This window comes from Ochlerotatus camptorhynchus, unplaced genomic scaffold (genome assembly GCF_037179485.1).
Source record: "Ochlerotatus camptorhynchus isolate MF236.1 unplaced genomic scaffold, CSIRO-AGI_Acam_v1.1 ptg000370l, whole genome shotgun sequence".
In the NCBI taxonomy this organism is placed as follows: Eukaryota; Metazoa; Arthropoda; class Insecta; order Diptera; family Culicidae; genus Ochlerotatus; species Ochlerotatus camptorhynchus.
This window is the reverse complement of record NW_027040858.1, coordinates 778,605-805,678: the sequence shown is the minus strand read 5'-3', so window position 1 is coordinate 805,678 and position 27,074 is coordinate 778,605. Positions and strand designations below refer to the sequence as shown.

Below are 27,074 nucleotides of genomic sequence, written 5' to 3'. Positions count from 1 at the left end.
ATGGAAATTACTATTTGCTAGTCATCATGAACAACGTAAGCAAAAGTAAATTATTCAAATCACTTCAAATGCTCTTCACAGAAGATTCCGTTATGAGATTCGATTAAATTAGAGGAATTTATGAAATTTGATTTTAAGTTCCATGACATATCTAACCGTATTTGAATTTATAAGTAACCATATAAATGGTTTCTTATTTAGTATTTACAAGTCCCTATTTGGTCACTATTTCCGTAATTTTAGTCACTAAACTCACTACTATTATATCGCATCAGCACTACCAGCCCTGTTAGTGCATTTTGAACTTCCACATACTTTCCCTAATGGAATGCAATTTCGAATCCCTAATGAGTGAAAATCGATACACATATCCAATGTCAAATTATTCGAAATTACCATCTCACCGAAAATGCTCATTATCTCCGTCTCGCCAAGTTCTCTTCGTCCCTACCACACACATACACACATACACAGACACATACACGCACATTCCTAACACCGCCACGACACGATTCTCCACTTTGCTCCACGCCGCCCGGCACTCAGAAAAAAATTGCAACACAAGTTTGTAGCGAAAAGAAAAGAACCGTAAGCACAATCCAATCCGCACGCCGCCGCACAGTTAGCGTGCAATTTAAACTTAATCGCTTTTTAATCCCAAACCTCGTCGTCGCGCCCTGCCCTTCGCGACCGCACCGACCCAGGTGAGATGCGTCGTCCCGGCCGACGACGACGAAGTGCACGAAACAGTAATCACATCCTCGCTCGAGTCAGAGAATTGCACAGCGTCGATTTGTTGTGCACATCCTTCCCATCCCAGTCCCATTGCCGTCATCGCTTTTGCAGTGGGAAGGAGAAAAGGTAGGGAAGGATAAGGGTTGCACTGCTGCTGGGGCTGTCGCTCTGCACTGATATGCCGATTTCGGATGGCTGAACCTTCGTTTGCATCTTCGCCGGAACATTTTTTTTTTGGTTTCGTCTGTTTGTCTTTACCTCTCATCATCGACGCTGGACTCAGCGATGCCAGATCTACGGAATTTCGGGTAGACAAAATCTACGGAAATAATGCGGAATTCAATGGATTATAGGTTTTTTTTTCTGAGGAGTATGCGCCCTTGCTCAACCCGCATGGCGCCTTGCCAAATTTCCACCCGCCACTCATCAATTGCAAAAGTTATGACATGTACGGAATTGAGCTCAAAGAAATCTGTCAGCACTGATGATGGTGGAGACTGAGGCGGTGACAGAGACGGCAGCAGCGTCGTCTTCGCTGTCGTACTTTTTCGTTGTTGTTGTTGTTGATGTTGGTATGATGAGCGCGCAGGATGAATACATTGTGCTACTTTGTTGCAGCTCGGAGGACTGCGGGTGCATAGTTGGTGTTGGTGGTCAAAATTTATGCTATTATATTCTATGTTTAATATTTGTAGTTTAACAGGGCAAATGGTCGAACCGAAATTAGTCGGCATTGGCATTCATATTTTCTTTGGCGTATGGATGATGTGCGTTTCTATTATGGTGTGTTCCAATTCTGATGTATGGAATTCTCATAGGAGCAGTTCCACGCCATATGACGAATCGGATAAACTCGGCCTTCTCCGGTTTGCATAAAACTTTGCATAATTGTGTGTTATGGGCAATCATTCACATTTTTACCTTCCGTTATTTATATTTCAAAATTGCGCCTTGTAATTTTTGATTAAATTGTAACACGAAAACGTCACTTCTGATCGAAATGACGTCTGAGACAAAGTAGTGGAGAAAAATTAAGTCTTTCTAGGAAAAATTTCACGCTTTTTTTTTTATTTTTTAAACCTCATAAAAATACATTTTTTTGGAATATATAAAACTACACGCAAACCAAAAATCTATTACAATGAATGTTAGTTCCGTTTCCTATCATCCTCTGTTCATGAACATCGCAACGAATGTTAGGAATTGACCATGCAGGCGATGTAATGGTTTTTTGTCTTTTTTTATTTCGTGTTCCATCTACGCTTTCGACTATACCAGTAAGCTTGTAGAACGACGTACATTGTAGAACATTGTAGAACGACGCACACACTTATCTCGAATCTCTCCAGCAGAAAAAAGCATACGAAGTCGAGCATGCGAGAAAATGAGCGCTTCATGTTTGCTTTTAGGCTAGCCATATTCAGAAGCATGGAGAGAGCAGTAAAGAAAGCACAGGTCAGATAGTCGCAACGTCCGTGGTTCGAGTCCTGTCGTCAACCTTTTTTTCTATTTTTTTCGACATAATTAATTTCACTCACTAATACAACTCCACATTTTTCGGTCTCCAATTTTCTTACATCGGACCGCAGCTAGGTATATCGCATCCTCGGTTCATGCGGTCTCCACTTACATCCTCTGATGATGAATCCCACATAATTGTAAGCGAATCTTACATCCACCGGTTGGGTGTATGGACACATTAAAATTGACAAAAATCGTTGAACAAGAACTTTTGGTCAAATATTTGAACTTTTTTCTATAAAGCTTTTTTATGCAATTTGCACACGAGTAAAATTTTTGAGACATTCTAAATTGTTATCTGTGCAAAAATTCCGTTAAAACGACTTGTACGCAACAGGAATTTTAAAAACATGACCAAAAGTTGATATTTTACGATTTTTGTTAATTTGCAGCTTACACAGATCCCCCCTCAGAAATCCTTTGGAATTCTCTTCAGAATACATTAATTGGAACTATCTTCTGAATTTTATTGAAACTTTCTTAAGAATTTATATTAACAAAGCTGTCGTATTTGTTTTCGTCTGATCCTTTATGTCAAAGGTGGATTCCGTCTCCTGTAAAATTAGTTATTTCTAAGTGTGTATATAATACTTGTCATTGCGACAACATATTGATTTTTGTATTGTAACTCGAGAAAATAATAGAGAACAATCATAAAATCCCTTGTCTACCTTGGAACCAATTCCGGATGTTCCGGATTATGGTTTCATATGCTGAAATATATTATCTCTCATAACCATATCATGAGACATATCAAATCACATCTACTCGATAAAATATGACCAATGGATCTCACAATGATAACCATAGAGTCATATGGTGACCGCAGAACCGGTTCCGGATATTCCGGATTATGGTTCTATATGAACAAATTTTAAATCTCTCATAACCATATCATGCGACATATCAAATCACATCTACTCGTCGAAACATGACCAATGGCACTCAAAACAACAACCACGGAGCTATATGGTCACCGTAGAACAAGTTCTAGATATTCCGGATCATGGTTCTACATGGTCAAATTTGCTATCGCTGATAACCATAACAAGCGACAAATCAAATCACATCTACTCGATGAAATATGACCAATGTTCCGTAGCCTGGCGGTTGCCGCATGTTTCACCAGCATGTTCCGTCAGCAGTGTCCTAAATGTTACCTGCCGCACCACCGGGGCGAACACTTCGTCGAAGTCCGTTCCATACTTCTGGGAAAATCCTTGCGCAACCAGACGCGCCTTGTACCGCACAATGTTGCCGTCCTCATCGAGTTTGCGCATGAATATCCATTTACTGCCGACTGCTTTGCGGTCTGCGGACAGTTTCGCTAGCTTCCAGGTACCATATTCCTTTAACGATTTGATCTCTTCATCCATCGCCGTACGGCACTGTTCCGCCTCTGGCCCGTTCATTGCCTCAGCGAATGTCCTTGGTTTCGCCACAAGCCTGCGTGCCATTCCAGTGGTTTCTGAATAACGAACCGTTATCTGTCCGCTCGTATTTCTGGTCGAACGCCGGACTGGCGTTTCCACAGCTGCAGTATCGGTTTCGTATTCGTTGCCATCATCGATGCCATCGCATTTTGAGTCATAGGACGAAGTATCTGACTCACACTCCTCCTGAACCGACTCGTCATCATCGAATTCTTCTTCCTCTTCTGGAGTTTCCTGCGATACTTCAGACTCGTATTCTACAATATTCGGTGACGTTGAACCCTCGTTTTCGATATCATCCTCCATTTCAACGAATCGAACATCACGGCTGATGACGACCTTCTTCGTTGCTTTATCGATGAACCGGAACGCCTTGTGACACTCGGAATAATCGACAAATGCTAACTTTTCCGCCTTCGGTGCCGGCTTGCTTCGCTTCTCAGCAGGAACGTGAACGAACGCAGTGCATCCAAAAATATGTAATCGTCCGTAATCCGGTTTCTTCCCAAACCAATGCTCGAAAGATTTTTTCTCGATGGACCGTGATGGAAGTATATTCTGCAGGTGCACGGCCGTGTTGACCGCTTCCGCCCAGAATTGGTAGCCCATCTTTGCGTCGATCACCCATTTCAACAATCGACCGGTTTTTCCTCTCCGCGACTCCGTTTTACTCCGGTGCATATCCCGCCGTATACTGGGGCGCTATTCCATTCTCCAAACGCTTCTATTTATATTCACCTCCCTGGTCCGAGCGAATAACCGTTGGATTTCTTCCGAATCGATTGTGCACCATACTCACGTAATTCTCTATTATTTCCGCAGCTTCGTCGATCATCGTAAGGAAATATCGTGCACCGCCAGGCGATAGCGTGTTCATTGGACCGCAGATATCCGTGTGCACTATATCCAGGATCCTTGCTGATTGGCGATCGAGTTTTCTTGGGAACGGTAGTTGAGTTAGCTTGCCTTTGACACAGCACTCACATGTCTTGAACACTTCACACTTGTGGATGATCACGCCCGTCGCCAAATTCTCACGCACAGCTCGCTGAATTGCTTCGGGATCACGATGACCTAGCTTCCAATGCCAATGGTGGATGCAGTCCTTTTTGTGGTGTGACGCATTCATACCGCACTCTTCCGCAAGCTTCAACTGGTACAGCCCACCAATTGTCTTCGCTACGGCAACCAGAGAAAACAACTTCTGCTCCCTTGGCAACCAGTCTTCCAACAGAAATCAGGTTCGATTCCAAATTTGGAACTTAGTACACGTTGAACAGGATAACTTCTTGCTGTTCTCCTGCCTGGTTTTGGCAAAACAAGCTGCCGGATCCGATGCCTTTCACCAACGTCTCGTTTCCATCGACCAGCGTGATGGAAATCCCCGAGCTCGGCTTCAGCTCATCGAAAAACGAACGGTTGCCGCACATGTGGGACGTTGCTCCAGAATCGACGATCCACACCTTCGATTTATTTTCGGTTGTAGTTGCCATAAACGCAAACGGGTTTGCCTTGCCAATCTTCGCTTTTGAACCTTGACTTTTCTTCGGCTTCGAATTGCTGCTTGATCTTCCGTCACCAGCTCGTGCCGCTGGGCATTCTCGCTTCATGTGTCCAGGTTTATGACAGTTGTGGCACACAACCTTCTTGTCGCCACCAGCACGCAGAAAGGACTCCCCATGCTGACATTTTTCAGCACGCTTCTGTGCTTCATCCAGCAATTTACGTTTCACCAGTTCCATGGTTAGCTCCTCGTCGGATCGGCTTTCCAACGCAGTAGTGAGGGTATCGAAAGAGTCAGAGTATCTTCAATATCATCGCCACTTTCAGGCTGGATTCGAGATCCTGGCCCGCGTTAGCGAGGCTTGCGAACAGATGGCCTTCCATGTCCCCGTCGTCGTTGTACTCAGTTTAGCACAGCTTTTCCAGGTACGAGACACGAGTGGACATCGTCGTCTTCTGGTGATGCTTCGTAGACTCGTTCCAGGTTTCCATGGCGGTCTTGCAGTTCCGGATCAGCGGGTGCTGACTGTCGTCTACGAGCAAAACGGTGGTGACCCGTGCTTTGGCATCTCCTTCTTTCCACGCGTTCGTTAGAGGTTCAGGGGCGGCCTCCGTAACGTGCTTCCAGAGATTTTCTCTTAGCAACAGCATTTCCACCTTGAATTGCCAAGCTTTTCCAAACCGAACTTGCTTCCACTGGGAATATACCGTAGGTCGGACCGAAGAATGAAATGAACTTGTTTCATCGACGGTCAAGAACAGAATGAACATTTTATTGAAACCAAGTTAACACGCTCTTAGCAACTAATTCATGGCTTGCTGAAGCCTCAGTCGCTTCATCTTCAACACATATCAAATTACATACACAATTAGATTATTTTACCGAAATCTGTGAAATTTTACCGAGATCTCAACAGCTGAACGTTCGGTAAACAGTTCGGTGATTTTTCACAGATTTCTGTAATTTTTCACAGATATTCGGCGAAAAATGACAGGAAATCTGTGAAAAATCACCGAACTGTTTACCGACCGTTCAGCTGTTGAGATTTCGGTAAAATTTCACAGATTTCGGTGAAATAATCTTAGTGTGTATATTCTACGAAATATTTACAATCGGCTCTGAAAATGAAAACCATACACCCATATGGCCACCGTAGAACAGGTTACATATATGTAGGATTATGGTTCTAAATGGCTAAATTTACATAGTTGAAGATGCTACTTTCAACAAATAACAGACTAAAGTGGTAAATTTTAAACGATATATGAGGATGTGAAAGTATAGAGTTGATAGTTCCGTTAGAGTACGGCAGTGTGAAAATTGTATAGAGAGAGTAGAAAGCGAGCAAGGGCAACTTTGAGGAAGGTAAAAATCGGGCTGATCATCTCTCTTTACCAAACTCCCCCCGTTGGAGAGGGATGGTGAGGGGTATCTCTGCTACTTAAAGTTATGATTGAAGTTCTGGATAAACGCAATTTGCCTAATTTTTATATGCTAAGGAAATTTTACAAAGCATTCAATCAAACCACAAGAAAAATTGTTTTAGAGACTGGTGATAAAGGGAAATACGGCTTCGTCACGGTGAAATATGAAGTCTTAGATCGTAATGTTTAAAAAAAAAAACGATATGGAACCTGATACACCTGCATGCATGCAATCAGCACTCAAGGGCTTCATTTTCTCTCTGCCGATAATAGCTAAAGAAGTGCTAATGCCGTCTTTTACCCTAGGAGAAGACTGAAGCTACATCCCATAAACCTATATAAATAGTAAAGTACGCCAGCTTAAACATAAACGAACAATTAAAGTCACATATTCAATAATAATATCTCGTACGCTGACGAGAATATCTTATCCGATACCCACAAAAAAGACAGCGCCACCGACCGGTAAGCCGAGAAATGCTACAAGTCCAAGCAAAAAAAAAGCTTCAACCAGATGGTAGGAACAGGGGTATTCAGAAGTCGTGGCTATGTGGAGAAATTCATAAAAACGCAATGGCATTCGCTTACTGACAATCAGTGGCGAAAAATTGTCCAGCAATATTTCTGTTGTCGAACAATACAAAAAAGACTTTGCAGCGCAAATTCGGAAGGAAGATTTGTCTCCTTGTCAGATCTTCAATTAATCATTTTGTTCGACCATTTTCCACAGAGATGGCGCTGTTCCGCTGGTAGGAAGTGATAAAAATCCACATATAGAAATTGAGAGAAGTTCGCTTCCGGTGCATATTCAGGTCAAAAAAAGTGAACGACAACCTAAAGAAATTAGTCAGGGGCTTTGTCGTTCAGTTTTTTCCCGGAAATTAATGCTAAACAAGCTACAATTAAATAAAAATGATTTTTCCCCATACAGTTTTACCTGCTTTACTACCAGTCCCAGAGAGCCAAAAAATTTAAATTTGAGAGAGAAATTCTCTCTCACGAGCTCAATCTCTCAACATGCCATGTATTTTGATGACACTCGATTTGTGATTTCCCTTTCACAGATTACAAAATAGAGTACCTGACACTACAAAACATGTCTGGTACCTCTATATATGCATTTGCTTTAACATTTGAAGTCCCTCCTTTTTTACATATTCTGCGCAAAAGATACTTTATGCCCCGCCCCATACATAAAATTCGGCGGGAAATTCTGTGAGGGGTGAGCTATTTTGTGTGCAGAATGTGTAAACAAGGAGGGACTTCAAATAATAATCTAAATGCATATATAGAGGTACCAGACATGTTTTGCACTGCAGTGTCCTCTGTGAACAATTATAGGAAAACAGATTGTGTCTAGTTTCCGATAGATGTCAACGCAAACAACAGCTGTGACATCTGATGGAACATGAATGCAGAAGCTTGACAAAATGATCAATTCTGACGAAAGTGGGCTATTTTTCAAGAGAACCCCAACAAGAACATATGTTGAGATAGACTCCAAATCAGCTTCGGGATTCAAAATCAACAAAGATCGGATCACGTTCATGCCTTGCAGCAATATGGATGGGTCGTTCAAAATACCGTTAATGTTGATTGGGAAGTCTCACAGACCTCGAGCACTCAAAAATCTTAAGGAGTTGCCAATCTAAGAGCGTTTGGATGGAAAAGCAGCTCTCTAAAGAGTGTTTTTTTTTTGTGGAATTCGTTTCGAAAGTGACCGCCTTCCTCAAGTCAGTAGGACTTCCCGTAAAAGCCGCCCTTGTTTTAGACAATACATTACAATGCAGATGAGCTAAAAACTGCCGATGGATCAAAATATCATTCAGATGATTAAGACGCGCTGTAGGAATCTAATGATGCAGGAAATTAAAGTTCGTGGAGGAGAGCTTGACAAATGCGTGAAGAAGATCAACATAAAGGACGTCATCTTTAGGGTCGCTCAAGCGTGGCAGGTAGTTCCAGCTGACTCGATTCGCAAATCTTGGAACATGCTTTACAATGCCCATGAAATCGAGGATGAGGATGATGTACCGCTATCGGCCGTATGAGACACGCTGAGAAGATAGCACAGACCGAAGAAATCGACGAGGAGGATGCCGAATTCGAAACGCTGGACGATGATGAGATCATCGCAAGTGTTCTTCACAAAGATGCTGACAATGACATTTCCTATGCCGGTGACGACACCATGCAGTCAATGTCAACGCAGGAACAAGCATCACAATCTGGAAATGATGACGAATATGTAAACGTGTCGAATGAAGCAGCCTTAAATGGGTTCGATCTGGTAATCAGATTCGCGGAAGAGAACAATTGGCTACTGACTAAACAGTTCTCGCTGCGTCAGATGCGTACTAATGTCATGGACATCGTAAGAAGGCTTCAGTGCAGAAATGTTTTTTTTTTTGCTATTTCGTGCTGGTTTATAAATTGTTATAAATTTGAGTTCTACTTTTATGAATAAAAAATGGTTGTTTGGAATAAGCTGAAATCAAATTTTGGTTTATTTTTATTTATACATCATTAAAAGAATACAGTTAAAAGAAATATTCTAAGATGAAAGAAAATTTAAAAATAACGTATCTTCGATATCAGTGTTCACTCGGCTGTCGACAGAAGCAGACCACTCTCAATGTGTGTCACGCGATCGTCTGTTTACTCGGCAGCAACCATTGTGTGGTCCTCCTCATTGTTCTTCATCAGCAGTTCTTTCAGTCGATGCGTCGTCGACTTTGCAATGCAACCGTTTCGTGATGAATGTGTGAGTGCTGACCACGATTTGCGTCCATTGCTACAATGGAAGCGCTCTGACCCTCGTTGGCGAATCTGCCATACAAGTAAACCACTGGAAGCGGCTCCCGTTTTGGTAGAGGAGGCTTATTGGCTAGTGGAAGATAAAATGTTTATTGTGTTGTACCTTTTGACTATAGTTTTAAGATGTATTGTATACTGAACAAGAATACGCGGCTCTGTAAAGTTAATTCGGTTGAGCCTTATCAAATAAATTAATAATAATAAGTAACTTCGATATATCGTAACGAAAATACAAAATTGAGTTATGTTATATCGAGGTATGACTATATTATGTTATCACCAAACCAAGTGACGCTTTCTTTCTTCAATAACAACTAGGGGCCTTCGCAGCTTAGTGCAAGACGAATCGTATGCTTCTAAATGCTCTGTTATTTTCTTTGGGCGTAAACGACCATTTCGTTTCAAAAGCCTCATCACAATTGGGATTCATTTTCCGATTCTTCAAACATTGCAAGGTTGTGTATTGCTTGAAGGCATTACATTGCGCTTTAGTGCGTTCAACGCTGTGGTGTGGGCGCCGTATTATCAAAACGGAACAAATAGAATCGAAGCCGTCCAACGGAAGTTCGTATGGTCTTTACACAAGATGGAAACAGAACCCATCAAGCTTCCACATTGTTCAGGCTACCGTGCCACTTACATCACAATAAGCTACGACCGACGTGACAATTTCCAAATACTTTCCAACCACAACGAACTTAGTTTCATTTGAACTAACTAGATACGATAAATCAAAACTTATATTTTAACTTAAAACCGGACAAAACATCACTTGGACGCCCTAATGCACACTATCTACTCAGGAATTAGAATGTAAAGAAGAGTCACCACCGACTTAAGCTTAAACCGGGTACCTGTCGAAAAATGGTCCAGGAACATTTTTAAGCTGACTTTGTTCATAGACCAGAATTTTGAAAAATCATTGAATCCCAGTAACTTTAGTATTTGTCCAAACATCGAGAAAAAAATGATGTAGCTGAATATCGGGTTCTTTTCTCTGGTCCATTAGTCCAAGTCCATTAAATCGTATTGTATTTTTGTGATCAAAAAGTTTCCAAGTTTTCCAGATTTTAGAAAAAAAAATGTAGGTCCAGGATCATAAAATATATTTCAGAAGCATATACAATTTTTGAAAACTGTGAACATACATTCTAAAGACTGGAACGCGCAAAAATTGGTAGACAAAAAAAATCGTTTCTTGCAGTCAAAATTCATATCACAAAAATCTTCTTATTTTTCTTTTGGTAGTTCAATTCATATATTTAAAGGAAAAAATGTTCGTTTATTTTTTTAGTTTGCCAAATCCGAACTGCCGTGCCTTCCGCTTAACCCCTTCCATTAATTTTTGCACAGTCAGTGGTCTCATCGACCTTATTCGCCGCCGAACGCCAGTTAGATTTAAACTGCTGCTCGTTTTCCATGGATTTATTAGTTTTTTGAAATTCCGTTTGGCCAAGGCCCAATACCGTTCGATAGGACGGAGTTCTTGGCTGTTACGAGGATTGTGGTCTTTAGATACCACCACCACGTTGTTCGCATCGTATCACTCGATTGGATGGCAATCAGCAATCAGCGAAAGATTAGAACCATACCTTTTCGATCAATAAATGTTCTTTCTATTGTTTCAAAGTCACTATTTGGACACTATTTTCGTTACTTTAGTCACTCTACTATTATATCACATCTCCACTACCTGAGTACTGCAAGCTCAATCGATTTTATTTTGCAAGCCAATGGAAAATTCATTGAGATTTTTCTTGTTACAACATTGCAACCCCATACACTGAACGAAATTATTCCCCGATATTCCAACAACCTACCAACGAAAATTTTGATCGCTTTCTCCGGCATCCGAGCTCACCGTTCAATCACATTATGGCATAATGTGTTCTTCCCTTTCGGAATGCGTGCCTAGCGCGAACTGAGTGACAGATAACGAAATCGCCGCAAATAAAAAAAATCGACTTATAATAAATTAGTCTGGCATATGCTTGGTTTTGTTTTTTGCCGATCCTGTCTCCGGTATTTTTTATTCAAATAAAAAAAAAGAAGTTACTGCGAATGTTTTCTTTTGCTCCACGGATACGATTATCCAGACTGTCGGTAGAAGATTGATTTTCATATAATTTACCAGATTAATCTACCTGGTCGGTGTGCATCGGCATCGGCACCGACACCGCCAGGCGGCACTCCCCTGCTATTTGTCATACGTCATTGATCTAACACGATTTTCTCTTTTCTCTTTTCCCGCGCTCTTCTGGTAGGTGGTTCCACCCATCGGTATCGGGTGTCGAAGCGGAAAAGCTGCTGCTGGAGCGCGGTTTCGATGGATCCTTTCTGGCCCGGCTGTCGTCGTCGAATCCGGGTGCATTCACACTGTCCGTCCGGCGCGGCAAGGAGGTAACGCACATCAAGATCCAGAACAACGGCGACTTCTTCGATCTGTATGGAGGTAAGTGTGATTGCTGTTCCGAGGCGGTTGAATGGCTATAACCGTTGCATTTTACTATGTTTTAGGTGAAAAATTCGCAACCCTGTCCGAGTTGGTTCAGTATTATATGGAAAATGGTGGACAGTTGAAGGAGAAGAATGGACAAATCATAGAGCTCAAGCAGCCACTCATATGCGCCGAACCGACGACTGAAAGGTAGGTACTGGATTACTTTTAGGATTCTCATGAGGGTGAAATGTTCCTTGCCAGGATCATCTTGGAAACTAGCCCCAATCCCGCTTTCAGTTTTAACGACATCGAAGTAGGATGAACTGAGCTAGGAACTTTCCTGAGACTTTCTCTTGCAATTATTTGGACTACAGTTTTCTGTAATAATTCATGAACTTTTTTGAACCGTCCCTTGAAAGGTTTTCTGAGGTTTCAATATGGGATTCGAAACGAAGCGAATTTCGTATGACAAGGTCGCATTTTAACCGGCGTTTATAATGTGGCCAAACAGGGGGTTTTCAAGTTTTCTTGAACTTACCTTTGGGAACCATGAACTTTATTAAGTTTTAAATATCTCTTAATTATACCTTGACAGTCTGTGATCTTGCCCTTAAAGGTCACTTAACATCCTTTGATCTCGTCTATTCCTTTGATTTGATATAAACATCCGTGAAACGGAATTGCAGGGTGGCCTATGAACCTGGAAAACCGGGAAATATCTGGGAATTTCATTGGAACTTTGACATTTAGCTTTTATTAATAAATATTCAAAAACTGATGCCTCGAATAATTAACTTTGAATTTTGAATCTAGCTCCAAGATCTTGACATCTGTCCTGAACTGAGGTCTCAGAATTCAGACCATTTTTTCCAATCCTGAATCTTAAATTTCTGTGCTTGGAATCTAAAATTTAACTAGATTATTTCTTTTGAAACTTACCTCAGGATATGTTTGAACATTTCTCAAGGATTTCCTTAGTTTCTGGATTCCGCTCAATAATCTTATGATTCTGTCCGGTAATCCCTAGAAAATATCTCCATAGAATTCTATTTTTGTGCTGAACACTTTAGGAATTTACTCCAGAAAACTCTTGAAATTTTATCCACATGTAAGGTTAACTACCCCATTTCCACTTAAGTCTTACTTAATCTAGTGTAGTTTAGCACCAAACGGAATGTTATTATTACTGATGGCTTCCAAATTTATTTACCTTTCCGTTTGTACCGTAACATTTGATAAAGAGAAACAAATTGTTGAGATATTATTAAAAGTGTAACACTGCTTCTTGACGCTAAACTCGGCCTACGGATTCTAAACTCGGCCTAACACATTGAAACGCCAATGAGCGATTCATTTGTATTTGAGAATATTGGGGGCAAACATTCATATCACGCGTTCTTATCGACTTCGTTCGGTAGCATTTGAACTAAAGTATCGTACCAAACGCAAAGCTTCTCAACATGCTCTTGAGGAGGATCTTTTGAAATTCCGTTGAAATTCTTATTAGAATTCCCTAGGAAATTTCTTCAGAATCTCCTCAGAGTTTCTTTAGAAATATGCTCCAAATTTCCAGCCAAATCCCTCCAAACCCCTCCAAACTTTTTGATAATTTGTAAAAATTTTTACAAATTATTTTAGGAATTGTCTTGAAAGTAACCTAAAATTCTACTAAGATTGTTTGTAGCTGTAATAAGAATTAGATTCTCGTTGAGTTATTATTTATATTTCGTTGCAGTAACATTTAAGAGATTTTAATCCGTAGGCGATTGTTAGATGTAGCTTCTGAATTGTAGCCATGGTTAATTCTTTTTAAACCCCCTTCTGAATCCAATTGGCATGCTTCTTGAAATTCATTCCAATATCTTTTGAGTTTCCTTGAATACTATTCACAATCCTCAAAATAGTCTTGTCAGATCTACTTTGAAATTCACCTGTAGTTCTCCCTGCAATTTTCTTCAAATAGTTCTCGAAATTATCTGAAATTTCTGTTCAAACTCAATTGAAATTCTCCCCAGAATTTGTTTTAAATCATCCCTAACATCTCCTCAAGACTCATTTGAAATTGACATCATAAATCTCTGCTTCGGAGTGTCAGAATCGTAATATTTTGTCCAAAAGTCATGACTTTTTTTTTCAATCTGAAATCTTTAAAATTAGCCATATTTGGAGTCAGAAATATCGTAAAGTTCAGAATGTAAAAAACTGGCACAGCCTAAAATTAAAAAAAAAATTCATCTCATCTTCAATAAAATTCTTAGTTCAAAAGTTCAAATGTTATTCCGTAGATCTCATTGTTTCATAAAAAAAAGCTCAATCAATTTCGTATTTTTTTTTGAATTATTTACATGTAAGTTAGATAAATTTTAATCTCCTGAGACATTTAAGAACATTTAAACGTTCGAACTTATCTAACATATGTTAATTATGAAAGCTTAGAAATTTTCAAAATTCCGGAAAGATACTTTGTTCTTCAACAGAGGGTGTTTCTGCATTAAAATTAAAATGATAGTTTCTGCGCTTATTGTCCATCAGATGTCACTACTATTGTTTGTGCCTACATCTGTCGGAAATTATTCATAAACTGCTTTCCGTTAGTTGTTCACCGAAGGCAGTTCAGTCAAAAATCATAGAAATCCCTTACACAGACTTCAACATAGAGTACCTTCTGACACTGCAGAACATGTATGGTACCTCTATATATGCATTTAGATTCACATCCGAATTCCCTCCTTTTAAGTATACTGAAACTCAACACAACAAATGGAGGTTAGGAAGTATTTTTTGTGTCGAATATGCTTGAAATGAGGTACTTCGGTTGTTAATCTAAATGCATAAATACGGGTCCCGAAAAGTTTTTCAGTGCCAGGTGCTCTATTCTGATGTCTGTGAGAGGGAAATCATAAACCGTGTGTCATCAAAATACAGGGCATGGTGAGAGATTGAGCTCGTGAGAGAGAGATAATTGTGTGACAAAGTATCTTACTCTCTTGTCAGTAAGGTAGAAAGTAAACTGTATGGGAATGAACTGTTTGGGAAGTGTTTTGGACTTACCCCTTACTAATTTGTAAGTATTGCAGACTAGCTACAGGATCTCTGCACTTGTCCTAAAATTCTTCTTATTGGTTCATGAACTTTTTTAGACCATCCCTCGCTCAAAGGCTCCTGGATTGAAGCTGTCTGAGCTCTATGAGCTTGAGCATTGGACTAATCTAGAGCTTTGCTTCTAATCTAGAAGAGGACGGCCTCGGTGTAGTGGTTAACATCCATACCTCTCACACCAAACTCAAGAGTTCAAATATCATACCGGACAAGCCACGAATGACCCAAGAGTGTTAAAGTGACTATAATAAAATATCTAGGTGTCATCAGGAATGTTTTGCATAACCTTCTGGGCAGCCCTTTGAAGGCTCCTCAACTGGCTCTTGAAGATTCCAGTACATACATTTGAAGGCCTTTGAGCTTTTCCCAAACGAAGAGTAAATATTGGTTGAGTCTCCCCAGGACTCCAGAAGTTCTTTGAATCTGTAAAACATCAAGGTCTGAAATCCAGACACTATGTAGAACCAAGGATCTTTTACTAATATAACTTAGCTTAAAAATTCAAAAGTTATTCCGTAGATCGCATTGTTTCATTAAAAAATTTGCTAAATTGATAAGTTCCATTTGAATAATTTACATGTTAAGTTAGATAAATTTCAATCTCCTGTTCGAACTTATCTGAATTATGCTTATTCTGAACTTGTCTAAATTATGCTTAATATAAAAAGCGTAGAAATTTTTTAAATTCTGGAAAGATACTTTGTTCTTCAACAGAGTTCTGCTTTTGTTAGTTGTTCACCGAGGACAGTGCAGTCAACAATCCTAGAAATCCCTTACACAGACTACAAAAGAGAGTACCTTCTGACACTGCAAAACATGTCTGGTACCTCTATATATATGCATTTAGATTCACATCCGAATTCTCTCCTTTTAAGTACACTCAAACTCAACACAACAAATGGAGGTTAGGGAGTATTTTGTGTGTCGAGTATGATTTAAAGGAGGAACTTTGGTTGTTAATCTAAATGCAAAAATACGGGTACCGAAAACTTTTTCAGTGCCAGGTACTCTATTCTGAAGTCTGTGAGAGGGAAATCATAAACCGTGTGCCATCAAAATACATGGCATGGTGGGAGATTGAGCTCGTAAGAGAGAGAGAGAATTGTGCGTTATAGTAGCTTGCTCTCTTGTCAGTATGGTAGATAATAAAGTTTATGGGAATGAACTGTTTTGAAGTGTTTTGGACTTACCCCTTACTAACTTGTAAGTATTGCAGACTAGCTCCAGGATCTTTGCACTTGTCCTAAAATTCTTTATACTGGTTCATGAACTTCTTTAGACCATCCCTCACTCAAAGACTCCTGGATTGAAGTTGTCTGAGCTCTATGAGCTTGAGCATTGGGACAATCTAGAGCTTTGGTTCTAATCTAGAAGAGGACGACCCCGGTGTAGTGATTAACATTCATACCACTCACACCAAAGTCAAGAGTTCAAATATCAAACCGGACAAGCCACGAATGACCCAAAAGTGTTAAAGTGATTATAATAAAAAATCCAAATGTCCTTAGGAATGTTTCGCGTAATCTTCTGGACAGCCCTTTGAAGGCTCCTCAACTGGCCCTTGAAGATTCCAGTACATACATTTGAAGGCCTTTGAACTTTTCCCAAACGAAGTGTAACTATTGGTTGAGTCTCCCCAGGATTCCAGAAGTTCCTTGAATCTGTAAAACATCAAGGTCTGAAATCCAGACACTTTTTAGAAACAAGAATCTTTTACTAATATAACTTAGCTTAAAAATTCAAAAGTTATTCCGTAGATCGCTAAAATTTGCTAAATTGATAAGTTCCATTTGAATAATTTACATGTTAAGTTAGATAAATTTCAATCTCCTGTTCGAACTTATCTGAATTATGCTTATTCTGAACTTGTCTAAATTATGCTTAATATGGAAGCGTAAAAATTTTTAAAATTCTGGAGAGATACTTTGTTCTTTAACAGAGTTCTGCTTTTGTTAGTTGTTCACCGAGGACAGTGCAGTCAACAATCCTAGAAATCCCTTACACATACTACAAAAGAGAGTACCTTCTGACACTGCAAAACATGTCTGGTACCTCTATATATATGCATTTAGATTCACATCCGAATTCTCTCCTTTTAAGTACACTCAAACTCAACACAACAAATGGAGGTTAGGAAGTATTTTGTGTGTCGAGTATGATTTAAAGGAGGAACTTTGGTTGTTAATCTAAATGCAAAAATACGGGTACCGAAAACTTTTTCAGTGCCAGGTACTCTATTCTGAAGTCTGTGAGAGGGAAATCATAAACCGTGTGCCATCAAAATACATGGCATGGTGGGAGATTGAGCTCGTAAGAGAGAGAGAGAGAGAAAGAGAATTGTGTGTCAAAGTAGCTTGCTCTCTTAGTATGGAAGATAATAAAGTTTATATGAATGAACTGTTTTGAAGTGTTTTGGACTTACCCCTTACTAATTTGTAAGTATTGCAGACTAGCTGCAGGATCTCTGCACTTGTCCTAAAAAATTTCTTACTGATTCATGAACTTATGAACTTTAGACCATCTCTCGCTCAAAGACTCCTGGATTGAAGTTGTCTGAGCTCTATGAGCTTGAGCATTGGGACAATCTAGAGCTTTGGTTCTAATCTAGAAGAAGACGGCCCGGTGTAGTGGTAAACATCCATACCTCTCACACCAAAGCCAAGAGTTCAAATATCATACCGGACAAGCCACAAATGACCCAAAAGTGTTAAAGTGATTATAATAAAAAAATCTAGATGTCATCAGGAATGTTTCGCGTAATCTTCTGGCCAGCCCTTTGAAGGCTCCTCAACTGGCCCTTGAAGATTCCAGTACATACATTTGAAGGCCTTTGAACTTTTCCCAAACGAAGTGGAACTATTGGTTGAGTCTCCCCAGGATTCCAGAAGTTCCTTGAATCTGTAAAACATTAAGGTCTGAAATCCAGACACTTTGTAGAACCAAGGATCTTTTGCTATTATAACTTTTTACCCCTATGATGTTATGAGGTTCTATCAAACTCTACGAACTCATATAATAAATCAAGGCGAACCGGAAAACTGGGGAATAACCTGGAATTTGAAAAGCAACTGAGAAAACCGGGAAAAACGCGGGAATTCAAAAGGAGACCCGGCAAAAATCAATAATCCTTAACGGAGGTTTGTTTACGCCAGAGTGAAAGAGAGCGATTTTCAACAAAAAAAAGGCTGATCTGTTTTGTTGGATTTAATTACTCAGCGATATTTCTAACTGATTTTCCCTGTCTGTTCCAATTTTGCGTCATGTGCTTGTAAATTATTGATGATGTCGAACATTGGGTACAAAAATGTGCAAACTAAATCATAAAATTATCCGGCAATTTTTGAAGGTTCGAAATCAAAATTACCATGCATTTTTTTTTCAGTTTTCCAAATGCTAGAACTACCTTGGATTTCTGCTCAAAGTTATCATGCATTTTTTCTAAAACATTAGCAGAAAACTCTCCTCCTAATTATCTAGGAGTTATTTTTGGAATTTCCTTGAAACTTTCCTGACCAAATTCTTGGAATATATTTTGGCAACCTATCCTGAGAACTCGATTATTTTTAAAGTCTTTTCAATATTTTCTTCAATAGCTCTAGTCAAATATCTCATTAGAATTAGTTCTGAATTCGCCTCAGAAATCCCTTGGAATTCTCCTCATAAGTCGTTGGGATTCTCTTCTGAATTTTTTTGAAAAATTCCTTAGAATTTCTTTTCAACTTGGCTCTATTTTTTGGAGTTTACCTCATAACACGATTCCTTTGGTATTTTCTCGAAATTCCCTTGAATGTTCTCTTATGAATCTTCCTCAGTATTCCATTGAAATTATTTTCTGAAAACTCTTTAAATTCTGTTTAAAGATTTTCTCGGAATGTTCATTAAAATTCATCCACATACAATTCTGTTCAAAATCAGCTCAAATGAATTCAAATTCTTCTAAGAATAACCTAAGAGTTCTATTCAGAACTTTTTTCCTTCTCCCCAAAAATCCAGTGGAATATGTATATGCAAGAATTTCTTAGGACTTAATCTCAGGAACTCCATAAAATTTTGAATCCTCCTTAACACTTCATATCTTTTTGAACCCTCTTCAAAGTTCCATAGATATTCTATACAAAATTCTATGTAAAATTCTTTGAATTGTTTGAATCCTGTAAATTGTCCAGAGACCGTAATTTGTTTTCTAATCTAGGATCTTCGTAATTTTTCAATGTCCGATATTTTAGGTATTTTTCTTAGCCCCAGATTCTTGGAAAATATATCCGATTCTGTGTTTTTGTCATTACCATCGAGATTTTCAGTCCTAGGTTGGTTCATCTCCCTTCTGTATAGTTTTTGAATCGGAGATCTCGAAGATTTATAAAGGCTAGAAATCTAGACGAACATGTGAAAAGGGCCAATGAGCCAATTAGGTAAACAATTACTTTAAACGTCGATTTCTTGCGATGAAATTTTCATCCACGCAAACCTACAGTAGCATCTGGAAGAGCAATTTTGCTCTAACAGATAGATAATGTGGTTTACTTGGATCTGTTGTCATTCGACGTTTAAAGCTATTGTTTATAGAATTGGCTCATTGGTTCTTACATATTCATTTAAAAATCTCGGAAAGATGTCGCAGTTTTAGACTCCATACAAATGTTTTGAATCTTGTAGATTTTCTTAAAATTTTGAAGGTTTCTGATAGTTGTTAAAAAAGGTTCTTGTTCCGAGATCTTCAACAGTTTTCATTAAATTTAATTTGAGTATTTTTTTGTTTTCAAGTACATCTAACGAATTATGTCAGTTTTTAGAAAAGCTTCCTGTAGGTAAAAACCGAATATAATTTTTCCACCAACAGCTTCTTAAATTTACACTTGCTCCCGTTTAAACATGTAAATTGAATGATGTAATCATTTTCTAGCTCAATAAACTAAACTGTCTACGTAGTTAATGAACAGCCCCTAATGACAATGGTTAATAACAGGAAATTTTTCAGATTTCTACTGGGAATTTAAAAATGGAAATTCACTGCATGAGGACAAACGAAGCTCTATAAGTTCGTATAAAAAATCAGGACATCGTAGAAGACTTCGTTGAACATGTAGAACATCAAGACTGGATCATTTGGAGAGCCTGACATACTTTATCATTACAACCATATATTCAGTATCGGGCTTGACGAAGCTCCACAACAAACAATTCAAAGTCACAAATAAGCATACACATTGAATATATTGCTGTATAACAGTGTTCAATGCTGAATAAAACAGGATGTAGAATTATTTGCTGAAAAAAGCTCATTGAGATCGATAGATGCGCCTTTATTCCGCCGTTTGCTCTGATATGATTAATTTGATTGTTTGATCTAATAACAAACTGAATAAGAGTAATTTGCACATACATTATCGCTTTAATTCGACTGTTTTCAATTGATTTAATAAAATGATTTATTAAACGTCTTATAAATGTTTTCTAGCTCCATTATTAGATTTCATTGCATTGCTTTACAATATTGCTGTATAAAGGTGAATACAGTCAGCAAAACAGCTCTTATACCACTTCTTCTTCTTCTTCTTCTTGTTCGCATTTCAAGCTTATTGCGTGCTCTAAGCTTAGTGTTCTAAATGCACTTCCACAGTTATTAATTTAGAGTTTTTGATGCCAATACCAATGCATGAATTTGTATATTGTGTGGCAAGCACAATGATACTCTATGCCCAGGGAACTCGAGAAAATTTCCAACCCGAAAGATTCCCTCGACCGGACTGGGAATCGAACCCGCCGCCTCCGGCTTGGTAATACCGTGCCTTTACTGACTAGGCTATGAGGCCCCCTCTTATACCACCCAACAAACAATTCAAACAAATAAGCATAAATATTGAATAAATGCTGTATAACAGTGTACAATGCTGAATAAAAAGAGTTGTCGAATTATGTGCTGAAAAAGCTCATTGAGATCGATAGATGCACATTTATTCCACTGTTTCCAATGATCTGATTAATTTACTTATTAAAAGCTGTAAAAGTGTTAAATGTCTTTCCAATTCAACACCAGAAGTTTGATCTAATAACAAATTCGATAACTGTAATTTGTACATACATTGACACTTAAATTCGACTGTTTTTAAGATGTTTTATTAGACGTCTAATAAATGTTCTCCAGCTCCATTATTAGATTTCATTACATTACTTACCAATATTGCTGAATAAAGGTGAATACAGTCAGCATAATTGCTCTTACACCACTATGCGTTCAAGTTGTAATCACATGATTTGTAAATGCTTTATAAACGACGTATTAGATTCATTATTCGACTACACTGATTCAGTCTAACAACACGGCGGAATCAGTAGAGTAGTGGTTACCGTTTCCGCTTTCCAATTAGAAGGTCGTGAAGCTCAACCCTTGTTTTTATTTGTGTAGAACATAATTAATTTAAATAGTGATCATCGATCACATGACTCACGATAATGAATTCATTGGTCTAGTTTAAAATATAACCGAGCATCATTTCTTTCGACTTGGAGAGGTGAAGAGGCCTGTCCCCGTCTCTCTTATTTTCGGGTTAATTTTCCCACAGTTGAATAATCATTTAATAAATGTATAATAATGTCTAATTAAACGTTACTTCACATGAGAATCAAGCGTATACAGAGCATCACTGTTTTAAGGAAGCAGTGATGTCTAATAAACGCTGAATAATCAAAAATTTTATCGTATAAACTCTGTTACAACTCATATGAGTCGAATAAAAGCTTATCGACATACCTTATACAACACCAAGTAGATCAATGTTGTGGTTGAATAAATTCTCCAGATTTGTGTGAACAAAGCCTGAACAGAAGTTATTATTAAAAATAGTACAAGTACTATTAAGCCTGCAGTTGAATAAAATGGCCAAGAAGTCGTTTCTTCAATAGACGATTGTTTGTTGGGTCCACAGGTTTAACAAATTTAGTCGGGACATCGTAAAATACCTCGTTGACTCTATAAAACATCAAAACCTGGACTCCAAGATGATTTGGAGCATCAAAGATATTTGGTTAACACATGATGTTTTAAGCCACCTCGATGTGTACTAAAGGCTAAAACAAAATTAGTCTGGACATCAAGTTTGAACTCCAGGACGATCTGGAGAATCATAGATATTTTGGTAACATAACCATATGCCTAACATAAATAACAAAGTTGGAGATGTTCAAATATCAGACTTAAAGTGGTCATTTTATACGATAGATGAGGAGGTGAAAGTATAGAGTTGATAGTTTCGTTAGAGTAGGGCAGTGTGACAATTGTATATAGAGATCTACTCTACCGAGCAAAGGTCAATTTTGAGGAAGGCACAAATCGTATAACATGTTATTACGGGACTTTATGGAGCGACCAAAGACCAGAAATGTTATCGGGAAGTCGTACAGTACTTTGTTGAGCCTGCAGATCTTCAATATCTCAACTCCTGCTCAGGTTTCACGAATGAATATGCGATTTTTTTTAACATACAGAGATAACAGTTAAGCTCGACATTTGAATTTTAGGGAGTCCATAGTTCCATGACGTTTTGGAGCTTCAAGACATTAACGCGTTTATGAAAATACAATTTCATATTTTGTACTGGATATGAGACGTACTGTAGAACAATTTTGCTGACGATAGTAGTTGGTTATATCTAAGCGTTGTTTTTGAACAGTGGATTTCGTGCAGTAGTCTCTACAGGAGCGCTTGACAACAAACTCTCGCCATGTTGATTTTTACTTCAGCATATATCTAGATAAAGCGCGAATTAGGGCCTAACAGCTTTTGTCTGTTGACTTCTCTCGATTATGTCTAGGAATTCAAGCCACGCCCACGCAAACCAACATAACCATCGGTTAGGGGAAGGCTTCCCCTAACTGATGGTGATATTGATTTGCTTGGGCGAGCCTTGAGTTTCTAGAAATCATCGAGAGAAGTCATTGTTTACAAAAAGTGTTACGCCCTAATTCCAGCTCTATCTAGATATTGAATATTCTTCCCTTTAAACACATTAAGATCTTATCTCAACTACAATTTAAATTTACCGTTGCTTTAGAAGACCTTAAATTCCATTGTAATTAAAATGCTCTGCACTTTTTTCTATATTGGTTCATGTATTCCTTTGCGATGTTACTTGTTTTGAACTGGCCCAAACATTTCTCTGGAATCCTTGAAGACATTTTAATTTACCTTCTGCATGATTCTAGACTTACCCTTTAGGCGATTGGACTCAGTAGAAGTCGTGATTTCAACAACTCCGTTGTCTGCTAAAAGCTCACCACTAGACATTCTTCAAATTGGTCCATGATCCTCGCCGGACTGTTCCTTGAAGGCTTCTGGATCGCCCTTATTTTTTTAGATTGTCCCTTAAAAACCTGTGAATCTGCACTTGAAATCCTTTGAGCAGATGGATGAAATCTAGAAGTCGTTTGATCTGTTTCATGTAGTCTTCTGGATGAAATGAAGGTTTTTGAAGTGGCCATCCTTAAACATGCCTGAACTCTGGAAGCGTTTGAACAGAATGCTTCATGTAATCTGCTGTACAGGCATGATTTTGACTGCCTTTTTTTTCATAAAAGAACTCTGGAAGTTATTTAAAACCTCTAAATTAAGGCTTTTTTTCTCTTCGGGACCTAACACTACTGCGACCAGTTATTTGATCTATTGTAGTTTATCCCGTGTCCTTAGTTTAGTGCATGTCGTATTACTCCATCACTATTGAGAAATGATGAAGTATTCGATTTTTTTTACAGTTGTCATTCTTGCATTTATCGCAAGGATCCGCCTCTAATTGAAAGGTCCTCCGCTATTTATACCCTTCGGAGTGTTGAAACACCCTCCAAAGGCGCCCCCCTTTGTCAGTCAAAAGTGTATTTCTTAGCAACAAAATTAAGGAATGACACCGATAATGACCATGCATCAGAACCCTAGTCTTGACTGCTTCAAACTAAGGAACAACGAATAGAAGATTAGGAATCACATAGATGAAGACTAACTAACTAATTTTTTCCTTGTTCCAAGATCATCCTCGGTGGACAAAGCCGAGTTTTGTCACTATCAAAAAGGCATAAAAAGTAACAAGGACTAAGATGTGTTCCTTTGATTACTGAAAAATCCTGTTCCCCTAGTTTGAAGTAGTCAGGACTAGGAATCGGTGGTAGATCTAACATCCCGTAACGAACCACGAAAAGGTGATCTACCTACGTTACGGGGCAAGGCTTGAATACCTTTCTAGACATCTTAGCCAAACATCTTCAGTGTACTTGCCTTTAAATACGTCAGTCTAAAGAACTTGCCCTTGAAAACTTTTAGCTTGGTCCACTGCAATTGAAGGCTTCCGCATTGGTCGTGGAAAACGCTTAGATGAGCTCTGAGTTCCTCTCCATTGCTCTATTGGCTTTTGGACTGGTAGAAGAAGTTCTGTGGAGCAGGCCTTGAAGGCCTCTTAAAGTTATGATTTAGGCACAGAGGGGCGTCTACACTAATCTGCCATTTTTTTCCGGACTACCTTTGAGAGCTGCTTGCCTTGCCTAGCAACCAGCTAGACTGACCCTAGAAGACATTTGAATTACCACTTGAAAATGTACGATATATCATTCAAAGATCTTTGACCTAGGTCTGAAAATCCTCTGGTTACACCTATATTGCGTAGGATCTTCTGTTGACTTGCCTTGAAAATATCTGGTTTGAAATTTAAATTTAAATTTTAACGGCGCCGATGGTGTAGTGGTAAGCGTGATTACCTCTCACCCCAGCAGGCCTGGGTTCAATCCCAGTCGGGATGTTCTGAGGTATAACATCTCTGATCACGCCTTCCTTCGGATGGGAAGTAAAGCCGTTGGTCTCCGGTTCATGAGTTGATGGGTCGATAGGTAGGGTCCAGGTGTGGAAGCTGCCTTCCTGGCACGTCGGTAGCATTGGTGCTCAGCACGGAAAACAAGATCGACGGAAAAAAAACAAACCAAAGGAAAAAAAAAATTGAATTTTGGAAATTTGAAGTTGCTTTAAACTTACTGTAGAAGTCCTATGGACTGGCACATGAGCTACATTACCTTTATACTTATTCTAAATTGCTATAATTGTAGTACAGGAACTGCTAAGGGCTGTTTCTCCTGCTGGTTTCTCAACAACTTCAACTTCAAGTTCTTTGCATGAGGTTTTAGAGGCCCCTGAGCTACTAACGGTCATGAAGAACTGAAATTATGGATTCTGTACTTCTTTAACATGTTCAGAGAGTCTCAATCAGCCGTTTTACGATTCGTGAGCGTTCACCCAGAGTGAGCGCTCATGAATCATAAAATCACTGATTGTAACTTTTCAGTCCGCATCGTGCTCTCTTGCCGTGCGGATCTATTTGTTGCTGAAGGAAGTGTTACTGCTACCTAAAGCTACAACACATTTGAATAGCACTTTTCAGTGCTCAACCTGTAAAATTTCTACCTTCTTCTTCTTCTTTTTCTTCGCATTTCAAGCTTATTGCATATCGCATATTAGCTTATTGCGTGTTCTCAACTTAGTGTTCTAGATGCACTTCCACAGTTTTTAATTGAGAGCTTTCGATGCCTGTACCATATTTGCATTGGTATAATTGTGTGGCAAGTCCAATCATACTTCTATGCCCAGGGATGTCGAGAAATTTTCCAACCCGAAAAACTCCTAGACGGCACCGGGAATTGATCACCTCCAGCATGGTCTTACTTTGTAGCTGCAGCTTTACCGACTGAGCTAAGGGAGGCCCCTTATATTAAATTTCTACCTTGTTTGACTCTTATTCCTCTTCGATCTTTGTTTGGACCCTACCCGAGGTAATCCTGCTTGGCCATCGACTTGGAAAATTCCTCTTCGATCCTTCGGATTCTTCTGGTAATCTGTTTGAAAGTCGATTTGGAGAAACTTGGTTCTGCCGCCATGGCGCCTAAGCGCAAAAGAAAAGGGCAATCGCTTGATCCCCCTTCTTATGAAATTAAATTGAGCAATTAATTTGATATGCCAACGGATGATGAGGATGATCCATCATCCATGCCAAAAAAGGAAAGGTTCCCCCTATTGTTGTAACCACTTCCGATTTTCAGGTTATTCGTGACGAACTGGTGAACTTCGTTCAATTTAAGTTTTCGCTTCAAATTGGCCGTCGGGGTGAATGCCGTGTGTTGGCTGAAACCTTGGACGGATTCAAACGGCATCTCAAAAACCTTACTGAGGAGCAAAACACATTTTTTACTCACGACACCAAAACTGAACGTCTGTTCAAGGTTGTCTTGAAAGGTCTGCCCAGTGGTGAATCCCAGGATCAGATCAAAGATGAATTGACTAAATTATTTGGTGTTGTGCCAGTCCAAGTAATCAAAATGGAAATGAAATCCCGTCCTGGTGATTCTCGCAACGGGATTTCCGATGATTTTTATTTAGAGTGAACTAAACAACCTTAAGGCCTTAGAAAAGGTAGCCTAATGCTCCATGTTCGAGTGAAGTGGATACACTTCAGGAAGACTGAATGAAATTTCCATAACCTCACTCAGTGTCGTAAGTGCCAGGGATGGGGTCACGGAACCAAAAATTGTTACATGCCAGCTAAATATAAGAATTGTGGTGATTCATCTCACTCTTAGGACGACTGTCCTGTGAAGGAAGATTCTAAAAAAAAAATATTCAAATTGTGGTTAAATTTCACCTTCGCTGCTAACAATGTTCAATGGAGCTCCTATGCTGCTATTTGCTGGTACTTTTATGGTTGAATAATTAATTTTTTTATTTATTTTGTTTTCCTTCATCGGACTTAACGTGTCTAAATGAAGCCTGATGAGGAAAAGCCTAGAAAAGGCGTAAAAACTCCATATCTTTTCGAAATACATGAATCACAATAATACACATTAATCAAGTCTATAGCATAAAAAAAGTTATCCTCCTATGGCATAGAGTTGTCCGTGAATCAAGTAGAAGTCCTCGTCCTTCTCAGGAGTCTGCGTTGAATACGGTGACGAAAGGTTTCCGCTGCACAGTTACAGTCGAAAAACTCGTAAAACTCGTTGAAACGCCCAGACATGAAACGTATTGGGTCATGCAAGCTGTAGTTCGCATCACGAGGTCCAAGATGCAGGAAACTCCT

The 27,074-nt window shown here is 39.1% G+C and overlaps 1 protein-coding gene across 2 annotated transcripts in view; it reads left to right on the top strand.

Moving 5' to 3' along the window:
* Nucleotides 1-27,074, top strand: part of csw (corkscrew) — a 244,848-nt gene that overhangs the window by 54,735 nt on the left and 163,039 nt on the right. For both annotated transcript variants that reach the window (XM_065232563.1, XM_065232564.1), the window contains exons 2-3: nucleotides 11,699-11,886; nucleotides 11,952-12,081. In XM_065232563.1, coding sequence (XP_065088635.1) covers nucleotides 11,699-11,886; nucleotides 11,952-12,081 — 318 coding nt within the window. The remainder of the gene's footprint in view (nucleotides 1-11,698; nucleotides 11,887-11,951; nucleotides 12,082-27,074) is intronic.